This window comes from Camelina sativa, chromosome 9 (genome assembly GCF_030686135.1).
Source record: "Camelina sativa cultivar CO46 ecotype springtype chromosome 9, ASM3068613v1".
Classification (NCBI taxonomy): domain Eukaryota; kingdom Viridiplantae; phylum Streptophyta; class Magnoliopsida; order Brassicales; family Brassicaceae; genus Camelina; species Camelina sativa.
In genome coordinates this window covers 31,340,082-31,367,071 of record NC_141888.1, presented here as the reverse complement: position 1 = coordinate 31,367,071, position 26,990 = coordinate 31,340,082, and the positions used below count along the sequence as shown (strand labels likewise).

The window sequence follows — 26,990 nt, the reverse complement described above, 5'->3', positions numbered from 1 at the left end:
ACAATAAATGAAAACTTATAGTACGAGTTTTTGAGAGTAAAGATAACCTTATAGTTATGAGATCTACTACATTATTTTTGTTTTCTTATATTATCATGTTTCTTATTTTGAGTCAGATTCGAGGTACGTACCATATCAATCTCTTACTAGTTCTGATTGTTTACCAGCAAAAAATTAGAATTTTTTATTAGATGAAAAAATTCTGCAACTATGAAAAAGGAAATCTTATAATACCATGTATAGTAATGTGTTGTAAGATTCTAGTTTAAAAAAAGATATATAATTACAATGTCTTGTGGTTCATATATATACTGTATTGTTATGTAACAGAGATGGAAGCTCAAAAGACGAAAGTCTGTAAGATAAATGAATTATGGATAGATCGATTTCATAGGTGTACCGGTGACAAGAAAAAAAACGAGGCTGAATGTGTAGCAGCTTTTGCGTCTAGTAGAAAAAAAGCATTTCAGTGCAGTTGTCGAGAGCATACTGAAGCTCTTTTTTGCACTTGTAATACTCATTGCTAAGTTTTATTATACTTTCACAATAAAATATATTGAATAAGACTATAAGAGAAAAGAGTGGGTGGTTATGTTGACAAATAAGAAAAATAATACATGAGTGAAAATAAATGTCATATCAAAGTTTCATACTTTTTACTTTGTTAAAGTCAATGCACTTATGTATATTATGTATTATACTTTTTACTTTGTTAAAGTCAATGCACTTATGTATATTTTGTATTATACTTTTTACTTTGTTAAAGTCAATGCACTTTTGTATATTATGTATTAAGTATTAATATTTGAATTACCAAATGACTAATGAGTCTTCTTCTTAATTAAGTAACCATATAAATATGTGGACACATTGGTGAAGAGTTGATACAATCAATGTTATCTCCTCTTTATTAATTGGGAAGTACATTACAAAAACAACTTTAGTATTCTAGTTATGAGATATGGTATTTTTAAGCAATCACTACAAGAAAACACCACAAATCGGAAGGTATCGACAACATACAATAAGAGACGGCACTGAAATTAAAAAGGAAAGAAAAATGTAGAATATATAGCATTGGTAAGTTTCGAAACGCTATGTATTGTTGTCGCAAAGTTCGCCAAGTTCGTACAAGTTCACGCTATGTATACTTGTACGTGAGTATTTTATTCAACAACAATAAAATACTCACGTACAAGTATTTTAATTTCATAAGATTTCTGCAGACAACTACCTTCTTGTTGTTTTGTCAAGCAACCTTCTTGCGTAAGCTCGCTAACTCATTTCACTTTCCAACAATTTGCTTCAATAGCTCATAAGGTTTCAACTTTGGGTCCGATAAGATTTGGTTTCTATTTAATTCTTGAGATACGGTTGTTGGAGAAAAGTAGATAATTGAGATTTTATATTCAAATGCTAGAAAATGCTTGGTTGATAAGATCATGTACTCCTCTGCAGGAAGATGTCATGATTAGAATATATGCTAACTGGTGCTACTGAACAAAACCTGTTTGCATTATGTGAGAAAAAGAGGGATGGTCACACCACTAAGCTTCACAACTTTGGAGTGTCTTTGCAGCTTCAGTTGTAAGTTTCTTCTTCTTTTTCTTAAATATGAAAGTTGTTATCTTTAGTTTATGTTAATGTATGTTTTATTTTCTGCTCTTTCTTATTTTCTATGTTTGAACCAAAGCCGGACTATTTATAATATCTCGAAGGTTCTTTGTGCTGCATCAAAATAACAGACCATTAAACAAGGTAAGGTTTTAGTTTTCTCCAAAAAAGTTTGATGGTTTTGTTCCCAATTGATGTTACAAAGTTGTTTGCCATCTCGGCCATCAAATCCAATTAATTGGGACAAAAGAATATATATGTACATGTTTTTGTGCTATTTACTTTTTGTGAAGTCAAAGTTTGATGGTTTTTATCCCAATTGATGTCTCTGAAAATCTAGCTCTTTTTATTAGTGGTACATGTAACATTCTTCTTTTGCTAGCCGTAGAATCTGTCATTAACCTTTTTGGGTTGTTAATGTATGTCAATGTTTTGTTGTATAGAGTGTCGGTGAGACATGATGGACTCAAGAGGCGCCTAAGGGCATTTCTCTGACCTATAAATAAGATACAGCTCATTCAACCAAAGTCTCGCCCTGAACCAGTTTCCAAAAACTCATCACCTAAGGTATAATTCTAAACCTTTTGTCTTTGATTTGTGGTGTTGGATTGTTGCATTTTGAGAATAAATTGTTGTAGTGATTAAATCTAAGATTTTTTTTTTACTGTTGATTGTAGAGTACTAGTGTTAGTGTAAGTAACAACACCAACACCATCAAAGGTGGAAAGAAGAAATGCATCCTCTTAAATTGCTCCGAAATAGGAGAAAAAAGCGCTAATGCTACCAAGGTTTGAGTAGAAGTTTCTTGGTGATGCACCAGTCTGGAGACCAAATTCAGAAGTCGAAATCATTGCTGTTGCATTAGGTACTACAGTGGCTTGGCCAACTGACAAAATAGTTTTTATCTGAAACATTGTCTTTGTGTGTGTTACATAACTTGTTATCAGATGTGGCTTTGCTTAATAACTTGTTATCTCTTACTTTTTAGATGTGGCTTTGATAATATAAACATATCTTTTGTCATAAAAAAATATTTGGTTCGTTCATAGATTTATTACTGAAAGCAGGTTTCTGTATTTAGCAATTAGAAGAATACCAAAAATAACAGCACTACAAAAATGAATGCTATAGTAAAAACTGCTGTGTAGAAAATAAACAATAACAAAAAAATTAATGTTATTATAAACTCTATAACTGCATTAAAATGACCGCTATAGTAAATAACTCTATTGTAGTACAACAAAAAACCGTTATGTAAAGTGTCGGATCTACGATGACGGGGGTAGATATAGCGCTTATTAAAACGCTATAAAAACAATATATAGCGTTTATCGGGTGCTATAAATATTCTAAATTCTTGTAGTGATTATGAAGAACTTTACTGCACTTGTAATACTCCATGCTAAGTTTTACTTCTTTTTCTTGGACAAACATTTGCTTTCATTCCATTAAAGAAGAGAACAAATACAGAACAAGGAGGATTCTGAGAATCCATTGTTTAAAACAAACTTGAAATGGGCATTTCCCAGTACGAAAACAACAACACAGCAAAGATAAACAAGGTAGTTAAGGTTAATTGACAATTGATTCTTAGAGAGCTTTGAGCCAAAAGCTATAAAGCATATTGGTACATGTGAGGTCAAAGATTATTGATACTTCTTCCATGATGGATGAAGAGATTGCCACTGTCGTAATAATATGACGAAGTAGCGTTGAGTAAAGGGGCAAAGCTGTGATTCTCGCCGGCGTGAGAAGAGCTACACAGTGTAGAGCTTTGACAAGGGTTCAAGCAGGGGTAGAGATGCTCTGATGCTTGAGGTGGTTTGCTAGTTTCGCCGAGGCATGAGAACTGGACTTGGACAAGCCATAGCCATAAACAATGCTCAGACAAATTGGAGTCGGGAACCAAATACCATACAAACTCAAACAATAAGGTACATAAATCAAAGCCTTAAGGGATACTTTACCAGGGTTTTCAGAAGATGGAAGCTCTGCCATAGTAACAACGGTGAATTACTTCTACGACGGATTCCATAAGGATCGTAATCTTGACCACACCGTCGACTAGGTTTTGACTTCGACAATTGAGATATGAGACCATACCTAGGATTAAAAGGATTTGGACTTGAGGCACACCTAATGGGCTTAAAAAGTTGGAGCCTTAATGGGCCAAAAGCTAACTTAGGGTCCACCAAGGGAAACCATCAAACTTTAGATATCCACGGAGAGAGACTAAGGCGGCTGACCAGAAAGGGTTGAAAGGTTTGTCTTGAACATGGCCTCACCGGAAGTAAACTATGCATCAATAGTTCGAGATGAGGTTGGTCCGATGTTGAGGTGGAAAGGCAAGAAGACTTAATCATTCCAGATTGCTTAGCAGTTGCCCCCAGAAGAAGATCGCCTTGCACCGTCGACGTCTCCCCTGAGCATGGCGCATCTGCTGGTCCAAGAGGGATACCTCCTGCCAGTAACGAAGCCCAAGTGAGGGTTCTTCAGGGGTGATGTGAAGTACAGATCAAGAAAATTTCAGATCCGAAAGGAGATCCGATTTTTGTAACTCACTGACTTGCAGATGCTTCTGTTTTGGTGCTGCGGATAAAGGTTGAGAGAGGGAGTTCACCGGAAACTGCCTTTGTCCTTTGATTGATAAACAACCGTCGAAATATAAAGGGTTTAAAAGAGCTTGAAAAGCTTGAAAAAGGGGGAAAAATTGGGGGAAAACTTAAACAGAAAGAGAATAAGAGCAGGATCTTGAAGCAGAAGGGAGTGACGGTTAAGTTTTCCCGATGCCGGCGAGCCGAAGCTCCACCGGCGCCGAAAGAGTTAAATGCGATAGTTTCCTCGATAACCTCGCCTGAGAGAGTTACAATTCGCTAATCTCTTTTTATTTATTTTATATATAATCCAAAAATTGCTAAGTTTTATTATACCTTCACAATAAAATATATAAGACAATAAGAGAAAACAATGGGTGGTTATGTTGACAAATAAGAAAAAATAATACATGAGTGAAAATAAATGTCATATCAAATTTTCATATTTTTTTACTTTGTTAAAGTCAATGCAATATGTGTATATTACTAGATTTTAACATGCGGTACACCGCGGGATTTTTTTTTTTACTAAAATCATTAAATATCAAGTTGTAATTGTTAGTTAATTTTATACGTTTTATTTGATGTCTAAGATTGTATAGTTGTATTTTGATTGTTAATTCTACGATTTAATTCATGGTATACATCATAATATGATAATAATTTATTTTTGTTATAAATTAATTTACAGTATTAATATATTTTTATATTGTTAAGTTGTACTTGTTTGTTTATAGTAATTATGTATATAGAGGTGTCAAAAAGGTAGGTTCACATTTTTTTTTCTTGGACCCGCTAAGACCGCGGTCGTTAAAGTTATACCCAAACATGTCCCCGACCTAAATTTTCTATTAATTATTCTTTAAAAATTTAGTGGCAAAGAAACAGTTTTTTTTAATAACTTATAATATTGATATTTTGTAAATATCTTAATTGTTATACAATATGTTTATTTTAATCATATATTTGTAGTATTCGGGACGACCTGCCAAAACTCAGATGTACTTTGATAAAACCCGTAATCTGCATAGACTTAACCGTGAGGACCGTCTTTTAACGGTACACTGCAGGTCGTAGTGATGGGCCCAATAATCACAATTGAGAAATATCCATCCAAAAATTATTTCACTTTTGAGAAAAATAATCTTAGAGAAACAGAAATCAAGATTGGCGTTGCAGCCTCGCTGCCCGCTGTGTATTCTATTATGAGACCGAAAACATTATGGTTGTAGATTAATTATTTTATATTTAGCAGAGGAACTCTTTAAATTTTCTATATATTGAAGATGGGAAATCTGGAGGAATTTATTTTAAAATTAAAACTTTGAAATAATTAAATAATATTGATTGGAGCGAATATAGAGTTTCCTATAATATTGGAATGACGAAAATTCTGTTTAGTTTTGCAGAAAATTAGTTTCGGAGGTGGAAATAATTTAGGAATATGAGTCAAGATTTCTGGATAGATAGAAGGATATATCCGATTCACTTACATTATTTTTGCATATTTCGATTTTATCTTTTAATTTTTTTAAAAATGTTTTAATGATAATGATTTTGGTTGTAAATATCTTCAAACTCCAAGACTACTTTGACAAAACTGCTGTAAAAATGTTAATATAAATGTATTAATTAGGTATTATTTGAATTACAAAATGACTAATGTCTCTTCTTCTCAATTAAGTAACCATATAAATATGTGGACACATTGGTGCAGAGTTGATACAATCAATGTTATCCCCTCTTTATTAATTGGGAAGTGCCTTACAAAAACAACCTTAGTAATTATTCTAGTTATGAGATATAGTATTTTTAAGCAAATATTTAGCGGGATAAAACGATTTGAGTAATTATTGGTAATTTTTAGGAACTGCAACTGTTCACAAACGCAAACGTAACGAAAAATCAAGCAAGTCCTTAGTGATTCTCTACTACCTTGTACGTACTCGACCTAGATTGCTAGTATTAACCAATTGATAAAAGAAACCAAATAATTAACGGTTATACAATTTTTTACCAAAATATTATTCCTCATTAGTTGCGATACAAAAAAAAAAAAAAAAAAAAAAGTAGTTGCGATACTCCGTATAAATATTTAAAGTAAGGATTGACAAAATAATAATAAAAATATAATTCTTGTCAGTATCATTACATATTTTATCTTTTTTACTATTACTTTACAATTCTTTTTGAAAAATGTGTTTCACAGGTAAAAATGATTTTCGTTAACGACAAAATTTAATCCGAAACAGAGAGAAAAAAAACATTTATACAAATGAAAAACCGTGCCATTAAATATCATTTGGTTACTTTTCTCATAATAAAAAATATTATAAAAAAAAATGTCATATATATCCTTTATCCTATAAAACACAAGTCATTTGTCCAATAAAATTAAGCAATTTCAGAAATTTTACTGATGCGTGGAATAGGTTTTAACGGTAAATTAAAGTGTTCCATCCATGATCTCCACTTCCTTTTCATCATTTTTTAATATACATATATATCTATTGAAAAAAATGTACGAGAGAATAAAAAAAAAATTAGATACTTTGATACTGACCTCCTTCTTCCCTACGATCTATAATTCTACGCTTCCTAACAATGAAACAAAATGAATTTCCAAAATTGATGTGTATGTGCAACAAAGCCAAAGGTAAGTATTGCTGTCTAGATCGAGATTGATTGTTTTTTGTCTTTGTCTTTTTATTTACAATTTCTGTTTTCAGATTTCACAAGTTTGGCTCTCAGTTTGTTCATCGTGGTTTTATATACTCATCAAATTCTGAGTTTCACAATAGTTTTTGTGTTCAAAATTAGGAATTGACATGTGGATTTATAGGTTCATACTAAAAAAATCAAGTCTCCAATTATGCCACTTGAGATTTTACACAGATTTCCTTCTAAATAAGTCTGGAAGCAGAACCATGTGAAATCAGCGTTGGATTGTCCAGTTGTCCTTACAATTCTCATTTTTTTACATCGGTATGTCTCTCTGTTTTCTTTGTATTTTATTTCATCCAAAACATTTCGTCAACTTCTCTTTCTCCTACAAGAAAGAAGCTTCTAACGTGAGACATATATTTTTCTCTACAGTTAGTATCAGATTGTGTGAAAATGATTTTTAAGTGAACTGACCATTTCTCAATTCTGTATTAGTTTAGGAGATTCGTCGAATGAAGAAAAGAGAATAGACCAAAAAAAGAAGAAAAAATCAAGGCTAAGAAGTAAGAACGTAAGTTTCAATCTTTAGTTACCCTCTCTCTTTGTTTTTTTGTTTGTTTGTTTATTATGTTAATTTTTCATAGAGGATTCAACCCTTTTTTTTCTTGCAGATTGCAATATCTATTGCAGCAGAGACGAATACATATCAGATGGTTAAGCCATATTGGGACTTCCATATACAGAGACTAGAAAAGGAGCAGAGCGCGCGAGTTGCAGGATTTTTTTTTTTTTTTTTTTTTTTTTTTTTTTTGGTGTAGGCGAGTTGCAAGATTGATTTGAGAAAGAGCTTGATAGAACTAAAAGGTCTGTTTTAATTCTGGACAAGTTCTGATTTTCTGTTAGCAGTCATTTGAGTTGAAAGTATGTTTATTTACTCATTAACAGTTTGTATTTATGAATGGTAAGGGAATCACTATTAAACTCAAGGATCAAAACTAAGATAGATGATTTTTTTTTGCTGAATGGTAACTTCTTTCTTATGTTCGTTGTTGTTTTTGATATCTGTTTGTTGTTGCAGAGATCAAAACACATTCAAAACTATGGATGGTGTTTACAGTTTTGGTGTGACTTCGAATGTGTTAGCCATTGATTGTACGTACGTCTCATACGGTGCACCCCGTCTCCCTCATTCGTAGGCCTATTGGTGATACAATCCCACCCTCATCGACAAAATCTACGTAATCGGAGCGTGTTTAGTCATCGGAGGATAAAGAAGGTGAAAATGCATCAGAGCTCTGAAGGTGACAGGAGTCTGCGAAGTGTCTCAGAGTGCTGATATGCTGACGTGGTGTGATGTGCTGACGTGAAGAAAGATTGTGGGACGCGATGACAAGATGTATGAGAAGGAAGAAAGAAGAGATCGAGATATACTCGAAGTTATTAATAGTATATTTGATCGACTAGGATAAGGAAGGATATTTTCTTAGGGATAAGGAATATTTCCTTTTAGTTAGCATACACAGAGATCTAGGTTAGAGATCGTGTGTGAGGCTATAAAGTGACGAGGGCTAGCCGCAAAAAGAGTTAGCATTCGTGGGGATAAAGTTGTGAGTTTTGTAAATCTTCAAGCAAATACAAAAAGGCTTTGAAGGTGAGTGTGTATACTCTTTTAGATCTACACAAGGTGTTGTGTTTGATATAGAAAAGAGTGAGCTTTGTTTTTCAAGTCTTGTAAGAAACGAGGGTTTTTATAAAATTGATTAAAAGCGCGTTCCAAGTGTAATTTTGTGTGTTCTGTTGTCTCTTTACCTTAACAGAAGGTCATGGTGCTTAATACAGAGAGAAAAATGTGAGAGCTTGAGGCTGAGATGACAAAGCCAGCCATGAAGATAGGTCAAACGTAATTTGGCTGTGTGGTGGTGGAGGGTAAGATTTACATAAGAGATCCAGCGAATAACTTTGTTTAAGGTCTAAAGGTAGAAGATGTGAAATGGATGAGATTCTGAATTCTAAGAAGTGGGAGTATGCATATGTTGTTGATGATATTTTGTATAATACTACTCCATGATTCTTAAGAACAGATTAAAAGCAGATGATACACAAACTTTCACATATGGTTTTTTTGGTGATGCTAGCTGGTATTATTGTTTGATGCACAAACTTTCGCTTTTAAAACATGAGTAGATGCATCATCACATATTAAGGGTTTTGTTTATGCAACAGGTTTTTTTTTCCCTCCAATTTTTGTGATGATGCAATGATTTTTTTAGAGAACAACTTTTTTTTTGTTTTAGGTATTTGATTAGACAGTAATAACATTTTCAATATATTTAGTTGTTTAAAATCCAATAATTTTAAGTTAGAAAATAATTTCCCGTACGTAGTATGGGTCTATTACTAGTTACAATAATAAATGAAAAGATGTATATGAATTAGTGGGTGCATTTGAAAGTTTGTAAAAATATTGACAGGGGTCAAAACCCCAACTTTAGCAAGCTATATAACCAAATTTAATCAATTTATACTAAAAATATGTAATGTATTTTTTTTATAAGAGTCATATAACCTTAATTATGTGAGGAATGTAACTTTATTAAAAAAATATGCTTCATTCAAAAACTAGGTCCCACGTGTGAAAAGTGGAAAAATAATTCTTATAAATAGTAAAAAAAATCGTGAGAAACAAAAAGAAATAGGAAATTTGTTAGAAATATACTTTTTCATATATATTTTCTCAAAAATTCTTATTTTTGGCCATTTTCATTTTTGCCCTCTTTTAATTTTAATAACCATTTTACCCTTACATGAAAATTAATTTAATCACTAAAAAGAAAAACAAAATTTCCCGCCACAAATAAAAAATCCGACATATTTTTCCGCAAAAAAAAATTTCCTGCCCAAAATTCGAGAATTTGTTTTATTTTTTGGCGGGAATTTTTGTCAATTTTGATGATTGTACATTTTTGCTGTCACTCAAAGAAAATGTAGTTTTGTCATTTTATATATAGTGAGGGGTAGTTTTAAAAAGAGGTATTTTTGAGAATGCCCCAAAGAAATAAAACATACTTTAGTGTTCTTTTCCATACAATAGACACTAATCCCCCTTTTAATAAAAGGGAAGTACACAACGTAGTTTTTGTAGACTTTATAATTTTAATAAATGGTTACAAATAGGTTATAGACAGGTTATATATTAATCCATATATTAATATTAATGGACACACCAAAATATTATGGATATTCCAAATTGATAATTGATATATTAATGGTAAAAAATAAAATCATGAATATTCCAAACTGTATTTTTGGAAGATTTTAGTCATATATCACGTTGTTTCCAAAGATCTTTAAACACAATATTACAAAATTCTTTTCCACAGATTTTATTGATAGACCACAACGTTAACCAAAGATAGATTACGAAATTGATAGAATGATTGGTTACAAGTTAAATAGTGGGTTACAAGATAGATTACGAAATAAAATTTAACCAGTGTTATAGCATGGGTAATTATCAAGAATCATTAACAATATAAAACTTACAAAATAGATGTTTTTTCGAGCGTTCATGTTTAGCATATGATTTCATTGCATAATGTTTTATCCAAAAAAACTTTTAAAAACAATAACATAAAATTATATTTTACATAAAAGTACAATATAAATAAAATAAATTTCAACCCGTACTCTAGCACGGGTCTTTAATCTAGTTAGAGTTATAAGCGCAAAATACTGTGAACCACTATCTTTTAATAGAAATCAACTATTAATATCGTTTGTTTGGATATATATATGATCGTTATTGGAAAAAAAAGTAGTATTCTAATATAACTTTGTGTATACATTATATATGATCGTTATTGGAAAAAGAAGTAGTATTCTAATATAACTTTGTGTATACATTACGAGACACATTTGTTTGATCTGCTACATTTTAAGTAATGAGATCTGCTACAGTGTTCATGTTTTCTTGCGTTATTATGTTATTCGTTTTTGAGTCATTTTCAAGGTAATATATCAGCTTTGTGTTTAATTTTAATTGGTTACTTACTTTTTTTTTTTTGTCAACAATAAAGGAATTAACTCAAGTGAGCCAATTTGGGGGAAAAACGTTTACAAACTTAACATGCTGCGGAGAAGAGCGCGCTCGACGAGCCAACGAATCCGCACGAACATTTGCATTTCGAGGTACCTGAACCAAATCAAAAGAAGAGAACTCCTCCCTATCAGTCTTGATGTCGTCTAGGTATGTTGCGAAGGTGGGCCAATCCTGAGGCGAAGACACCATCTTCACCAAATCGGAACAGTCCGTATAAAACACCACCTCCCGGAAATCGTGTCCAATCATGCACCGCATCGCCCAAATGAAAGCTTCGACTTCTGCATGTAACGGGGACAAACTATGCCGGAAATTGGTGGCGCCGAGAATCGGGGATGATCCTTGTGAGGAAGTACAAACCCAACCTGCACCTGCAAAAATATCAGTTTCTTTCCAAGAACCGTCCAGGAAACACCGATGGCCGGAAACAAACGGCGGGAGAAAAAAAATATGGGGCTGCGGCCCAGCAGACAAAACACTAGGGGAGGACTGAAGCTCAGCCAGATCTGTCTCCAGCTGTGCCTGCTGCCAAGTCTGAGCTTCACCTATCGCCACCCGAACAACCTTAATAGGTTGTTCAACCTGGTTCTCGAAAACTCGAGCATTCCGTGCTTTCCAAATATACCACATTATCCAAGGAAACGCGGCGACCTGTGAACCCGGGTTAGTTGAACCCAAGAAATAATCCACATTAGCATAAACTGACTCCGTGGGGAAAAGTTGTGGTCCTACCGGAACATTCGCTAAAGCCCAAACCTGGCGAGCCGGTGGACACACAAAAATAGCGTGATTTATATCTTCCACATCGGCCCCACACCATACACAGTCAACATCACAATCTATCCCTCGACGTTTTAAATTCGCCGATACCGAAATATAACCCGTCAATACTTGCCACATAAAGTGCTGCAATTTGGGTGGACATGGAACCTTCCAAACCTTAGCCAAAAGAGGGGTTAACTCTGGCCCTGCCCCAGTAGGTTGAAAGGTATTCGGGGTCGCATAACGCGCCACCTCATAACCTGATTTTACCGTATACTTGCCATGCTTAGTAAAGTGCCAACCTAAATAATCTGCCCGGGAACAATTACTTAAAGGCAAAGCTTCTATCAAAGCGGCATCTACGGGATCAAAATGCTCGTAGAGCAGATCCCTGTGCCAAGAGTTTGTGTGGCGATTGATCATGTGAGTCAATCGAAGTTCTGGATCCTGACAAGGACCATTACTTAAAGCTGGTCTCGGGAATTGAGCTGGAACCCAGGGATCCTGCGATATAGAAATGGAGTCCCCTGAGCCAACCCTTTTAATAAGCCCTTTGTTTACCAGAGATCTAGCTGAAACAATACTTCTCCAACCATAAGAAGGAGAGTATGACCGTAGGGGTTCCATAGGATTTGAATTTCGGTAATACCTACTCTTAAAAACCCGAGCAAACAGAGAGTCCGTACATTCTATCAATCTCCATAACTGTTTGGCCAACATAGCCGTGTTAAAATCATCCACACTCCTAAATCCCAACCCACCCAACTGCTTGCTACAACAAAGCTTTTCCCAAGCTATCCAATGCATACTCCCAGACTGTCCATTAGAGCTCCACCAGAAGTTCGCCACTGCACTAGTTAATTTGGATGTTATTGTTTTTGGTAGGCGAAAACAAGACATCACAAATGTCGGTACCGCAGTCGCAACCGACTTAATCATCACCTCCTTTCCTCCTTTTGACAACAGTTTCGCTGACCAACCAGTTGTCCGGTTCTGCAACCGATCCCGAACAAAGGAGAAAACCTGTGTTTTCGAACCCCCCAAACTTTCCGGAAGTCCCAAATACGATCCCATGCCCCCTACATTAGTGATACCAAGAACACCCTGCATCTCCGCCTTGGCCTGGTCATCAACCTTATGTCCAAACTGAACTGAAGACTTCTCAAAATTTATCTGCTGACCCGAGGCAGCCCCGTACTGTTTTAGAATATCCAACACAATCCCACATTGAGCTCTATCAACCTTACAGAAAAAAAGACTGTCGTCCGCAAACAGCAAATGCGTAATTGGCGGACACTTATTTGCCACCTTTATACCTGTAATCTTCTTTTCCTCCTCCGCCTTCCGAATATTAGCAATCAGAACCTCCGTACACAAGATAAAAATGTAAGGAGAAAGCGGATCGCCCTGTCTCAAACCCCTTTCTGGGACTATCAGCCCATTGGGTTGACCATTAAGAAGAACCCTGTACTCAACGGAAGAGATACAAAACATAATCCACGAGATCCATTTATCCGCAAATCCCATCTTTCGTAAAAGAGCCTCAACAAAAGCCCACTCCACTCTATCATACGCCTTACTCATATCCGTCTTTATGGCTATAAACTTACTTTTACATGAATTATTAGTACGCAAACCATGAAACATCTCCTGAGCAATCAGGATATTATCCGAAATCAATCGACCTGGAACAAAGGCTGATTGAGTCTTCGAGATGAGACCATGCAACAACCGCTTAAGCCGTTGACATAAAACCTTTGAAATGATTTTATACCCCACGTTGCACAAACTAACCGGCCGCATCTCTGCCATCCGAGTCGGCTTTGTTACCTTGGGAATAAGACAGATATGCGTACGATTTAAAGCCGTATCAAAAACACCCTCAGTTAAAAACTGATTTACCATTGAGACAAGATCCGCTTTAACAATACTCTTAGCCTTTTGAAAAAACAGAGCTGTCATACCATCAGGGCCGGGTGCTTTATCCGGGTGCATCATAAACAAGGCCTTTTTAACCTCGGCCTCCGTGGCTGGGGCCGTTAACCGTAAATTTTCCGTATCCGTAATAACTGTTTCAACCTCCTTTAGAACATCCTCAAAATTACCCGGCGAGATCGTAGTAAATAACTCCTCAAAATACGCCACTGCCGTGGCACAAATATCTTGCTCCTCGGTAGACCAAATACCCTGTTTATCAAACAAACCGAAGATCCTATTCCGGGCCCGGCGTTGCTTAGTTTGTGCCTGGAAATACTTTGTATTCTTGTCCCCCAGTCGCATCCATCGATTCCTACTCTTCTGATACCAATGAATCTCCTCATCCTTACAGGCCTCGCGCAACCGGGCATTGAGATCAGAGATGACCTCCGGACCCGTGGCATCATTAGCCTGTGCTACCTCTAACTGTCTCTTAAGATCCTCAATCAAATCCCTCCCGTAGGGAGCCTGCTGTTTCCTCCATCGGGAAATCGCTCGGCGACAGTTCACAATCTTGTCGGCAAAACTAGTGGAGCCCCTATTCTGCTCCCGCAGCCAACCGGCCGAGATTGCATCCATTAAACCCTCCTTTCCCACCCATCAGCAGTCAAACATGAAACCCCGGCGACCCCTTGGTCGTTTGGCACCCAAAGTAGCAACCAAAGGCGCATGATCCGAGGCTATCATTGGCAAATATTCTGTAACCGTATCTGGAAAAAGATCATGCCAATCCGCATTGCCCAAAGCCCTATCCATACGACACCGAATAGGTTTCTTATCTCGCCAACCTCGCCAAGACAAACAATTTCCCAAATAGGGAAATTCCACAAAACCGCAGTCCTGGATCATTCCATTAAAAGAGAGAAAAGAGGAGGCATGTCTGAGTTTTCCCCCACGTTTCTCATGATTACCGGTTAATTCATTTAAATCCCCAATTATAAACCAAGGAGTAGAGCGAGTTGTACTAATCCGCACCAGCCTTTCCCAAACTAAATCCCTCTTTTGAGGCACAGGATCTCCATATACAAAAGATAAATGAATAATACGTCCTTTATAAACTGCTTCGACATCAATTAACTGATTAGACTCATACAAAATTGAAACATCAAAATCATCTTTATTATAAAATAAAGCCAATCCACCACTTGAACCAACAGGTTCTACAGTTTTTAAATTATTATAGCCAAAATGGCCTACAAATTTTTCCAAAAAAGAAAAGGATTTTTTTGTTTCCATAAGAAATTAAAAATCTGGCCTATGCTTATTCCAGAGATCTCTAAGATTCTCTATAGTAGCCTTATTCCCCAACCCCTGACAATTCCAACTCAAAACATTCATAGAATAAACTTTGGTTTTGGTGGCTTAGCCCCACCTATTCCTCCCTTGGGCCCTTCCTAGGCCTTTGGGCCGACACCACTCTCCCCACCAACCGCTCGCTGAGCGGGGCGCTTCCTCGGAGAAAGCAACATCTGAGCAATCCTCTTTTTTGCACTTACCCCTCGTAGCAAAGTTCCCTTACCACGCCTAGTCTTCTGCCCAGTAACTAACGTTGAAGCGACCTCCACCTCCTCCCCCTGAACATCATCCGCACCCCCCATCTCCTCCTCCAGATCATCAAACAAGTCTGGGTCGTCCTCCGCATCCCCCACATCCTGCGCTTTTCCACGCGGAACCATTTCAGCATCGAAGTGACCACTCTGTGTGTCCCCATCAACCAATATCTTCTCACTCGAGTGCTCCTGTTGAGCATCTTGAAGACCTAAATCCACATGAGATATCCCATCCCCAACAGAGTCCATAGCGAGAAGAGCAATACCCGACACCTGCTCATCAACCGTACCCCCCCGGGACCTCCCCAAGATCAATTGCTGGCGCATCCACGATCTGTCCCTCTTCCATTGCACCACCATCAGCAACTACGGCCAAAGAGGACCCTATGGGAACCACCGGTGCACTCACATCTTGAAATAAGGCCTTCTTGACCACTTTCTGAACCGGATCCTGGACCAAACCCATACTCTGCACCACCTGTGGGTTTATAGACTCTGTAACCGAAGCTACCACGTTGTCTTGCCGTTTCCGTACCTAACCCCCCTCCGCATCTGGACGCCTCCGATCATGTGAACTCCCTGAAGAGGATGTCCCCTTATGTCGAGAGGTCCTACCCTGAAAAGCCTCTGCTTTAGCCCTCGGACCGCCATACGTTGACCCCTTGTGTCCCCCTTTGATGTAACCTGGACCCCTCCGTGCTTCCACCAGAACCGCTCCCTTGTAGCTCATGAACTCCCCCTGATCCTGAGTAGCCTCAGACCCCACGCGTTCACCACCCGCTGTCACCCGCTTGGTCTTGGGACAAACAGTCTCATCATGACACAAACTGAAGCAGACCTTGCACCAACCATACAAACGCTCATAATCGAGCTTGACAATCGTCACTTCACCATTATAAAACTTGATATCAGTCTCAAAACAAAGAGGCTTGAGGCCGTCGATAGTAAGACGCACTCGCCCTCTATCAATATCCACTTCGTCAACAATCCCCAATGCCGAACCAATACCACGAAATGTTGGCACAGCCCAAAACTGAATGGGGACATCTGAGACACGCACCCAAAACCGGAGAGAGGACGGATAAGCTGGATCCACCACTGGTGTCCATCTTACCAACGAGACCATCCATGAATCAAAATGGAATGGTTCCATCTTCAAAACCGCCTCAATGTCCGCTTCATCCTCAAAATCAAATTGGAATTTCCCTGATCCCAAGTCTGCTCCCGCTACACGCCCCTCCACTTGCCAGATCCTTGGCAACACAATCAACAAGGATTTCATATCCTGCACTTGCGGATTGAAACAGCGACCGATCACCGTTTTTGAGTAACCAGCAATAAGGTCTGAGTTATCAAAATATGGAATCTTTATCCTCCTTCGTGGTTGCACGGCTTCCTCCGACGAAACCACCGAACCCTTCCCCAACAAAATACTCTGTGACATGATAAAACCAAACAGCTTCGAACCAAGAGCAACAGAAACACTGAAACAAGAGCAACATAAACACTGAAACAAGAGGAAAAAGATGACTCAAAATGAAACCGTATACCTCCCGTTTGTGTCTGTGTCCCTTTATACCCCAAGCGATACCAGCTATAAACGCACCACAAATATGTGATATCAATCAGAAGAGATCCGATCCTGACCAGGTGGAAACTAAATCCCAAGGGATCCGACCCTTTCCAAACATCCCCCGATTCGACATAATCTCCATAAAGACCAGATCGCGCCTTCCTAGTATAATTAAAACCAGACATGGAAACTAAAACCCACAGAGAATCCCGTCGACATCCCGTACAGTCTCCAAGCAAACCGACCTTCCCCGAATAAAACTCCCACTCACGAAGATCCCATCCTTTCCCAGATTGGGATCGCCCAGATCCACCAAATCGTAATCCCGTGGGATCCCCTTGTTTCCAAAACCAGAGCAAAAACCCCAAAACCAAAAGAAAAACCCGCCCGTGAAACCATTGCTCTTCCCATACAGAGACCAAATCGGACCCTTATCCAGCTAAAGAAGAAATCTTATCGGGTCAAAACCCTAGAATCGCCATTGTAATCGCCGCTTGAGAGAGTTTTTTTTTTCTTGGTTAATTACTTGTAAAATTTGAATTAATTGCGAAAATTTAGTTGAATTAACGAAAAAAGGAAAGAGGTTTAAATCAACAAAAAAAGGGAAAGAGGTCTAAACCATGGTTTAGTTTCAAAGTTGCTGCGTCTCCAATTGTTTATAAAAATGTCTTTTGGTTTATATAAATTGATAGAGATGGATGCTCGGAAGCCAAAACTGTGCAGGGTGCATTATGCCTGGAAAAATCATACGTGTCCCGTTCGCAGGAACGAACGTAACGATGCATGCGTAGCAGCTTTCAAAGAGAAAAGGCAACATGTTTTTGGATGCTGGTGTAATGTAGCAAGTGAAGGTCTTTCTTGCTTATGTAATACTCATCTTGCTAAATATTGTTATAGCTAGCTCCATATATGTACTCAAAAATATACTATTTCTTAACCCATAATTAATAGATAATAATAAAAGCTATGGAAGCTTTTGACATGAAACATGTAATGAAAAGAGATTTTATGAATAAAATTAAAATATGTTTAAAATAAAACATGAAAATTATATTCTCAAATGATACGCCATTTTTCAATGTACAAATGATTTTTAATTTCAGTCTGTTTGGCTCATTATTTATATTTATCCCTATTCAGTTTTCAGTGGCATTTCATTGTAATAATGTCTTAATCTGTGTCTACTTATTAAAAATGCTTTCTTTTTAATAGTATAGATGCACTTATGTATATTATGTATTAAGTATTATTTGAATTACCAAATGACTAATGAGTCTTCTTCTTAATTAAGTAACCATATAAATATGTGGACACATTGGTGAAGAGTTGATACAATCAATGTTATCTCCTCTTTATTAATTGGGAAGTACCTTACGAAAACAACCTTAGTAATTATTCTAGTTATGAGATATGGTTTTTTTAAGCAATCACTACAAGAAAACACCAAAAATCGGAAGGTATCGACAACATACAATAAGAGACGGCACTGAAATTAAAAAGGAAAGAAAAAGGCTTTTGGTAGAAGGATCTAAAGAGGAAGCAACGTTTAGAGGAGATATTTAAAGAAAAATGAGGATGGAGGAGTGTGATCTAATATTTATGGCTTTGGCCTAACTGATAAATAAGTGGGAGAACTGGAAGCGTTTGATCTCGAAAGAAGAATATAGAATTGATCTTTGCCATTTGCCAAGTGGCACCTAGAGGAGAGATTTTGAAGACCTTGATGATATGACTTACTCTAAGATGTTTTTAATTTTGATGAGATGGATGGCTTTAGGAGATTCAATAGACTTCTTTTATTAGTAAGTAATATTTCTTTCTTTTAAGTCAGATTCGAGGTAACATATCAATCTCTTAGTAGTTGTGATGTTACCAGCAAAAAAATATGTCAGTGATCAATGAATGCTTTATCAATAAAAAAAGAAGGAATTTTTAATTGGATAGAAAAAACTGCAACTATAAAAAAGGAAAGCATATTCATACTATAGTTTTATTTTAATTTTGTTGTACACATTTATAGTTTTAAAAAAAAATGTATTGTGGAGATCATGAGAGGACCACCTCATAGAAATGAGGGATGGAGATGGTCTGATAAGTCTACATATATACTCGAGTGGAGTTATTGATGGCTATTGGTTAACATGGTTCTGTTTTTAATTTGCTAATTAAGAATGTTTAACATATATATAAAAAAACATCTTCGTAACCATATTTTCAACAAACATTTAGTTTTCTTGTTTTTTTTCTTTTCTTCTGGAAACTAAGTTTGGGATATGGCCATAATGTCATATCATTTGCTTAAACAAATATGGTGCAGGGTTACTCTCACTCAAGTTCGGGGTCTTCTACTATTTCGTCTTTTAATGTGTTCTCCTCCGCATCAACAGAGTCATCAGTGGTACGAGGTCCGCTTGTGGAGGCTTCGCTCTGCCAAGTGAATTTCCTTAAAGCCTTCAGCTTCAGGTTCAGTGCTGAGAAGTTTGGGTCCGACAACAGGTTTTTCATTGCGGTCTTTTCCTCGAGGACACTCACGACCAGCGACATTTTTGGCCTTAACGCCGGGGACGTGTTAGTGCACATTAGCGCCACGTTCAAGATCACCATCGCTTCCTCTTTTGAGTAAGCTGAACCTAGCACTGGATCAACCAGGTCTAGTAAGCATCCCATGTCTTGCAAAACGTCAGCCTACACGTGAGAAGGAAGAGAGAAACCAAAGTTACTAGATCTGTGGTTTATTTTTTCACTTAATAACAGTTTTTTTTTAAAGCAGAGGAATAGATGGAAACTGTTTACCCGATCAAGAAGGCACTCCAAGTTTTCGCTTGGTTTCACGCTTGAGTTACTCTTTCCACTGACAATTTCAAGGGCAACAACGCCAAAGCTATAAACATCAGCTTTTTCAGTCAAGTAACCACGCATGGCGTATTCCGGAGCCATATATCCTCTGTAACATGCAAATGTATTAAGAGTATCAAGAAAAGTGATTTACCCTTGAGAACTTTAATACTTGGAACTCATTAGTAAAAAAAAAAAAAAAAAAAAAGACAAAGTTTACGGTGTTCCAGCGATACGAGTTCTGATGTGTGTGTTGTCATCATCATTTAGCTTTGCCAAACCAAAGTCAGAAATTTTTGCGTTGAGATCCTCATCGAGCAACACGTTGCTCGCCTTTATATCCCTGTGCACAATCTTGATCACAGAACCTTCATGGAGAAATGTTAGTCCTCTTGCTATGCCTAAGCAAATCTTCTTCCTTGTTGGCCATTCTAATTGCAGTCTCGATCCTGTGAATATTTTTTTTTTCAGAAAAAAAAATTATCATAGGGACTTTTAGCTTTCATGCATGTCACCGGATCATAGATATATATACATGGTTTCTATCGAAAAGTTTTGAGGAAACTAACCAAATAGAGCACGAGATAGACAGTTGTTCTCCAGATACTCGTAGACCAATATCAGTTGCTTCTTCTCCACACAACATCCATATAGTTTCACAAGATTTGGATGTTGTAGAGATGAGATTATTCCTAATTCATTCACAAACTCACGGCTTCCTTGCTTGGAATTTGAAGACAATTTCTTAACTGCAATCATTCTCCCCTCTGACAACTCGCCCTGCACCAAGAGAAAGAGCCACTCTAATGATCTCTTACAAAATGTAGCCATCTTTTAGGTTTTGTCAAAAACAGAGAAAGTTGAGGGATAACAACCTTGTAAACAGAGCCAAACCCACCCTCACCAATCTTGTTTGCTGCATCAAAGTTATTAGTGGCTGCTTTTATATGTCGAAGAGTGAAATTTCCGGTCTGGAGATCTAAACCCTTCAGCTCTGTATGGTTATAGAATTTTTTTTAAAAAAAAAATTCAAATTAAAGCGTTAGTAGACACAAAGAAGCAGCCTACACAAAAGTAGACCTAGCTAGCTAGTGTCTATCTATACCTCTGTCCATGGCATTTTTGTAAGACCTTCTTCTCCAGAAGCAAAACACTACGACAAGTATGATGACCAAAATGAAGATTACTGCTGCAACTACAATTCCTACAATTAGTAGGGTATTCTTCTTGCCATCATGCGTCGGAGGTTTGAAATCTGCCACAAACAAATTAAATGCCGTACGTACCATCTATCTATCTGCTAATAAGATTCCCCTTTAAGAAGTGAAAGCAGATTTAATTTGAAGTAAGATAACATACTAGGTTCAACTGATATAGCAGAGATCATTGGGCCATAAACTCCTCTAATTGGAAGCGTAGTTGTCCCTTTGCCAGCCCACCTCAAGCTGATCTTCAAATTGTGATTTGTTACATTTACCACAAATGTTTTTATGATTGGCTTGCCCGTACCACCAGCAGCTTCTTCAATGTTGAAGTCTTTGATCATCAACTTCTCCTGTGAGCAGTAGACAGTAGTTATATAAAAATAAAGTAAGAGTTTAGTTGTTATGATTTACATTTGTTGGATTCCACAGAGACGTACCTGAACATAAATATCGAACACTCGTCTGCCAAGACTGTAGAATGTACTGTCGCTGGTAAATATTATCTCTGCGAAGTGGAGACTCACAGTGTACTGCCCATTTCCCAGACAGAGTCCGTAGTAGGTCAACAAGAGAGGAGAAATCCTAGCCGTCTTGTAAAGAACAAAACGTGGAGACGAAGCATTGGCTGACAGTGTAGAGGTGTTAGCCACGGTGTAGTCATCCACTTCTGTAAGTTCATTTATGAAGTGTCCGGTGCTGCTAAACGCCCAGTGCTTGTGAGAGCCATAGACAAACGTAGAAGATCGTTGGCCCTCTATGTTAGCTTCGTATGTCTTTTCTTTATCAACTTTTGTTTCACCTCCTCCGCAGTTTATGTACAGCTTATATTTGTCTGCAAGAATTTTTCTTTATAAATTTTAATCAAGATGCAAATATATAAGGCTCTCAGAAAAGTGTTTGTAGCTTACACTTTCTTTCAGGCAAAAGGCAAGGGAAGTGTTGGAAGTAACAAGGGTAGCCCTTATATCTGAAATACCAAATTAAGAGGAAAACAGAAAGAAAAAAAAAACCCCCCATTATCATAATCAGTTCACTAATAAGCATAGCTGAAAAGAACAAAACACTTAAAGAGAGAATTAACCACAAAAACAGTCATCAACAAAAAAACAATCATATTTTTTTTATAAACACGCATGGTTTCTTACGATTCATTCCACATGGAAAAGCTTTCCACCAAATTCCTAGAAATGAAAAACAACATTATCATTTTCTGAAACGAACGTATAATGAGGAAATTGTTATGATTATGAGTTATTTGTGCAAACTTACGCATTATTAACTTGATCACAATCACCACTAGGAATTGAACTTTGAAGGGTGAAATTGTTGGAAGATATATCTCTGCACATAAAAGTAGAACAAAGATAATTTAAAATTAAATGTCTCTATATATATATATATATATATATATACTTGACACAAATTAATTTTAGCAATATATATATATATATATATCTTACATATATTTGTTGCTTTCGATAAAACTGTTTGGAACACCCCCTGTGAACTTGTTTCCTGCCAAGTAACTGATGATACAAATATATAGATTTTAAATTCTACCAAAAAAAGTAGATATAGATTTGAAAATATAATCTCCATAAATGGAGAAGATATTAAAACTACAGTAAAACTATATTTTACCTAAAACGAAGTTAGTACTTACATATAATCTGCTAACTTCAAGTTGGCCAATGATGATGGAATGTTGTTGGTTAACAGGTTAAAACTGAGGTCACTACACAGCAAACATGTTAAAAATCAACATATAATCAACATCATATATATATATATATATATTGATTTTAGCTCTATATAATCAAGTTAATTAAAAATCGAAGGCTTTTCTTTCCCCCTTCAATGTATCTTGATGACTTACAGTGTTTTGAGTCTCGTCATATCTCCAATATATTTTGGAATTCGTCCGTTTATGTTGCATCTCCTCAACTCCCTGCATGCATATCCAAGGTTAAATGTTATCTAATTAGATATCTTTTTACTGCATACAAAACAGAAAAAAAATTGTGTTCTATATATATAACTCACAATACAGTGAGAGACTTCAAATTCTGCAACGGAGGGAAGGGCGACGATTTTCCACCTAGATCGCTAATCTGGCTGTCATATTATATATACGTAATAAGAATAATGAAGCAACATTGTTTCAAGAGTAACCAGATTTGAAGAGAATAAAAATATTGGTGTGTACAGTTTGAACAAGCTAGTCAGGGCTGAAGTACTGGAAGGTAATGGACCATCCAAACCGCTACCAAACATCTCCCTACAAAACAATATTTCAGTGCATATATTTTCCATGAGAAGCTAAATCGATCGAGAGCACTAGTGATCTTACAGATGATATAACATTGTCCAGTTTCCAATGAATTCTGGTATTCGCCCAGTAAAGTCATTATCACTTATCCTCCTAACCAGACGACAAATACAACCAAAAGAGTGAAATCGTTAAATTTAAATAACAAGGGAATTAATTTACTCTTTGTTTTTTGTTTTTTTTTTTTGTGTGTGAGTTTGATCATGATAATATTAACCAAATGTCAAAGAACTATATATAAAATATATCCTTACATGAAGTGCAGGTTTTTAAGGAGTCCAAGCTGTTCAGGTAAAGGACCACTGAAAGAATTTGAAGACAGCGATCTGCCGCCAAAAATAAAAATCAGATAGATAAAAAAAAAAGGATAAATAGTAACTAACGACTAAAAAAAGTATACAAGATTGAAAACGATATGAACGAGAGAGTGTCAAGAAATTTACAATTCTTCCAGATTAACCAAATTTCCAATCTCAGGAGGGATTGGTCCTGAAAATTGGTTTCCTTCGAGTTCCCTACATAATTATATATTTCAAATGCTCAAGTTAAATTCTTAGAACGTCAAGAATCATAACTAAAACATTATGAGCAAATATTAAGTCACATTAATAAAAGTCACTGGCTCAATTATGCAGAAATTTACAGAATTCGGAGTGATGTAATGCTGGTTAACACTTTCGGAAATGGACCCGTTAGTCGGTTCCCCAAAAAAGATCTGCATGTGTCCATTGAACCAACAAAGACATCGATCATTTAGTTAATATTAACTAATTAATTACACAACAATTAAAAATAAATAACAGTAGTGATCTTACAACTTTTCCAAATGCATTGATCCCCATTCCTTTGGTATTGATCCAACAAGACAGTTACGACGAAGGATCCTGCACAAATTAAGTGGTATATACAACGTACGCGTCAAGAATCATTGCACAAATACTATGTTACATTTAAATTTAATTATAGTCTATTTGCTTCTTTTTTTTCTTCTTTTTAACAGAGTTTTGAGATAACGGAGCTGAGAGAACTTACAGAGTTTTGAGATAACGGAGCTGAGAGAACTCTGGGGGGATAATGCCTGTCAAATTCTGCGACGTCAAAACTCTGCAGAGAAAGCAAAAAAAAAAATTGTGGTCTCTGTATCAAAAATATATGACTTGATTATTGATTCTGAAAATGCATGATTAGGTCTTCCTTGGGTGACAAACTATATTTATAAGCAGGAACGTTTTGCTTTCTTCTCGAATAGATGTCGCAACCGCACTACTAGAGAGACTCATGAATAACTAGATAATTAAAGTTAAATTTTTAAAAAATCCAAGATAGATCCAACACCACTATAAGAATGACCATTTTGTAATATATATATATAAGTGGTGGAGAAAAATGACTTAGCTTACATTGAAATGACATGACACGTCGATGAGTTGTGGGGATCAATGAAACAATCACAAGTGAGAGTGCTCTTTTGAAGTAGATTAGAGTTTACAATCCAGTTTCCTTTCCCACTGCATGGATCGTTGGTAAAGTCCCAATCTCTTTTCTTCATCTTCTTTCCTATCTCTTTCAATAGAGCTACTGCCCATTCTCAACCATTAATTATCATCATCATCCATGCACCAAAATATGAATCAGATTATAGTCAAAAAGAGGCCAACAATAAATATATCGTATATGACGTTGTAAGAAAAAACTAATAAAAATAGTAGCACCTTCATCACCGTGGAGCTTCATGGTGTTACAAGATTCAAAAATCCCACTGAAAAACAATGTTATGATGATAACGCAATACATAGAATGGGATGTAACCATGTTCCTATTGTAAAGAGCGAGAGGGAAAGCGAAAACCAAAGAGAAGATGTAAAGAGTGATAAAGAAAGACAGCTAAAGCCAAAGAGGAGATGCGCAGTGATGATGGATATGGAGTAGTCAGTTGTGTCAATCTTCTTTTCAGCATTTAATTATTAAGGTTTTGAGGAGTAGGGTTTGTTGTTAAGGTCATCAATCATTTATTTCAACTTTGAAATCGTTTGATCGTTTTTGTTATTGCTGCTTACTTACACCCGTAACATACTTGCCACGCCCATACCATATTTTAATAGTCCCGTCCAGTTCGACGAACTAAACTGAAAATATCGACTATATATGCACTGAGAAATATTAATTCATGTATCTAATATTATTACCCAAATAAAAAATATTATTGCTCTGATGCTTTCTGGATTTTGTTGAATGATATATTTTTTTTTTTTTACCAATTACAAAGTTTGTGTTTTTATTTTATTTTCAGATAAATGTCATTGAAATTGCTAAGTACTCCAATATCATGTAAGATCAAGATCATCGATCCATATTTCAATTAATTATATTTATATTTAAAACAAACATATGTTCTGTTTTGTTTGGTTATTAATGAATGTGATTACATGTATATATATAGTAATCTCAAATAAAGGTGTTGACTTAGCTCCACCCTTATCTTTTAATAGATTTAACTATTTTTATCATATGTGGGTCTATTTATCACCGACCGGTGTTAAACAATAAATGAAAACTTATAGTACGAGTTTTTGAGAGTAAAGATAACCTTATAGTTATGAGATCTACTAAGTTATTTTTGTTTTCTTATATTATCATGTTTCTTATTTTGAGTCAGATTCGAGGTACGTACCACCATATCAATCTTTTACTAATTCTGATTGTTTACCAGCAAAAAAATTAGAATTTTTTATTAGATGAAAGAATTCTGCAACTATGAAAAAGGAAAATCTTATAATACCATGTATAGTAATGTGTTGTACGATTCTAGTTTTTTTAAAAATATATAATTACAATGTCTTGTGGTTCATATATATACTGTATTGTTATGTAACAGAGATGGAAGCTCAAAAGACGAAAGTCTGTAAGATAAATGAATTATGGATAGATCGATTTCACAGGTGTACCGGTGACAAGAAAAAAAACGAGGCTGAATGTGTAGCAGCTTTTGCGTCTAGTAGAAAAAAAGCATTTCAGTGCAGTTGTCGAGAGCATACTGAAGCTCTTTTTTGCACTTGTAATACTCATTGCTAAGTTTTATTATACCTTCACAATAAAATATATTGAATGAGACTATAAGAGAAAAGAGTGGGTGGTTATGTTAACAAATAAAAAAAATAATACATGAGTGAAAATAAATGTCATATCAAAGTTTCATACTTTTTACTTTGTTAAAGTCAATGCACTTATGTATATTATGTATTATACTTTTTACTTTGTTAAAGTCAATGCATTTATGTATATTATGTATTAAGTATTATTTGAATTACCAAATGACTAATGAGTCTTCTTCTTAATTAAGTAACCATATAAATATGTGGACACATTGGTGAAGAGTTGATACAATCAATGTTATCTCTTCTTTATTAATTGGGAAGTACCTTACAAAAACAACCTTAGTATTCTAGTTATGAGATATGGTATTTTTAAGCAATCACTACAAGAAAACACCATAATTCTAAAGGTATCGACAACATACAATAAGAGACGGCACTGAAATTAAAAAGGAAAGAAAAAGACTTTTGGTAGAAGGATCTAAAGAGGAAGCAACGTTTAGAGGAGATATTTAAAGAAAAATGAGGATGGAGGAGTGTGATCTAATATTTATGGCTTTGGCCTAACTGATAAATAAGTGGGAGAACTGGAAGCGTTTGATCTTTGATCTGAAAAGAAGAATATAGAATTGATCTTTGCCATTTGCCATGTGGCACTTAGAGGAGAGATTTTGAAGACCTTGATGATATGACTTA

At 35.9% G+C, this 26,990-nt stretch overlaps 1 protein-coding gene and 4 long non-coding RNA genes across 5 annotated transcripts; 4 read left to right on the top strand and 1 right to left on the bottom strand.

Moving 5' to 3' along the window:
• Window positions 1–818, top strand: LOC147939032 (uncharacterized). Its single transcript, XR_015567291.1, has 2 exons — window positions 1–123; window positions 331–818. It is a non-coding gene; the product is annotated as an uncharacterized LOC147939032 (long non-coding RNA).
• A 283-nt stretch (window positions 819–1,101) lies between these two features.
• Window positions 1,102–1,934, top strand: LOC147939031 (uncharacterized). The gene is made up of 3 exons (XR_015565019.1): window positions 1,102–1,266; window positions 1,459–1,587; window positions 1,694–1,934. It is a non-coding gene; the product is annotated as an uncharacterized LOC147939031 (long non-coding RNA).
• Window positions 1,935–2,055: 121 nt separating this feature from the next.
• LOC147939030 (uncharacterized) lies at window positions 2,056–2,660 on the top strand. Its single transcript, XR_015565018.1, has 2 exons — window positions 2,056–2,181; window positions 2,292–2,660. It is a non-coding gene; the product is annotated as an uncharacterized LOC147939030 (long non-coding RNA).
• Window positions 2,661–18,963: 16,303 nt separating this feature from the next.
• Window positions 18,964–25,142, bottom strand: LOC147939029 (putative LRR receptor-like serine/threonine-protein kinase At1g07650). The gene is made up of 24 exons (XM_087464133.1): window positions 24,915–25,142; window positions 24,603–24,780; window positions 24,235–24,306; window positions 24,018–24,086; window positions 23,846–23,917; window positions 23,646–23,717; window positions 23,457–23,528; window positions 23,224–23,295; window positions 23,080–23,151; window positions 22,917–22,988; window positions 22,750–22,821; window positions 22,537–22,608; window positions 22,334–22,399; window positions 22,143–22,214; window positions 22,019–22,054; window positions 21,782–21,840; window positions 21,311–21,705; window positions 21,028–21,223; window positions 20,774–20,923; window positions 20,544–20,662; window positions 20,238–20,448; window positions 19,889–20,117; window positions 19,627–19,777; window positions 18,964–19,518 (listed from the first exon to the last, which is right to left on the bottom strand). Exons 1-24 carry the CDS (start codon window positions 25,012–25,014, stop codon window positions 19,159–19,161), a joined length of 3,039 nt encoding a protein of 1,012 aa, XP_087320259.1. The 5' UTR covers window positions 25,015–25,142; the 3' UTR covers window positions 18,964–19,158.
• A 598-nt stretch (window positions 25,143–25,740) lies between these two features.
• Window positions 25,741–26,537, top strand: LOC147939028 (uncharacterized). The gene is made up of 2 exons (XR_015565338.1): window positions 25,741–25,865; window positions 26,078–26,537. It is a non-coding gene; the product is annotated as an uncharacterized LOC147939028 (long non-coding RNA).
• Window positions 26,538–26,990: the final 453 nt, after the last annotated feature.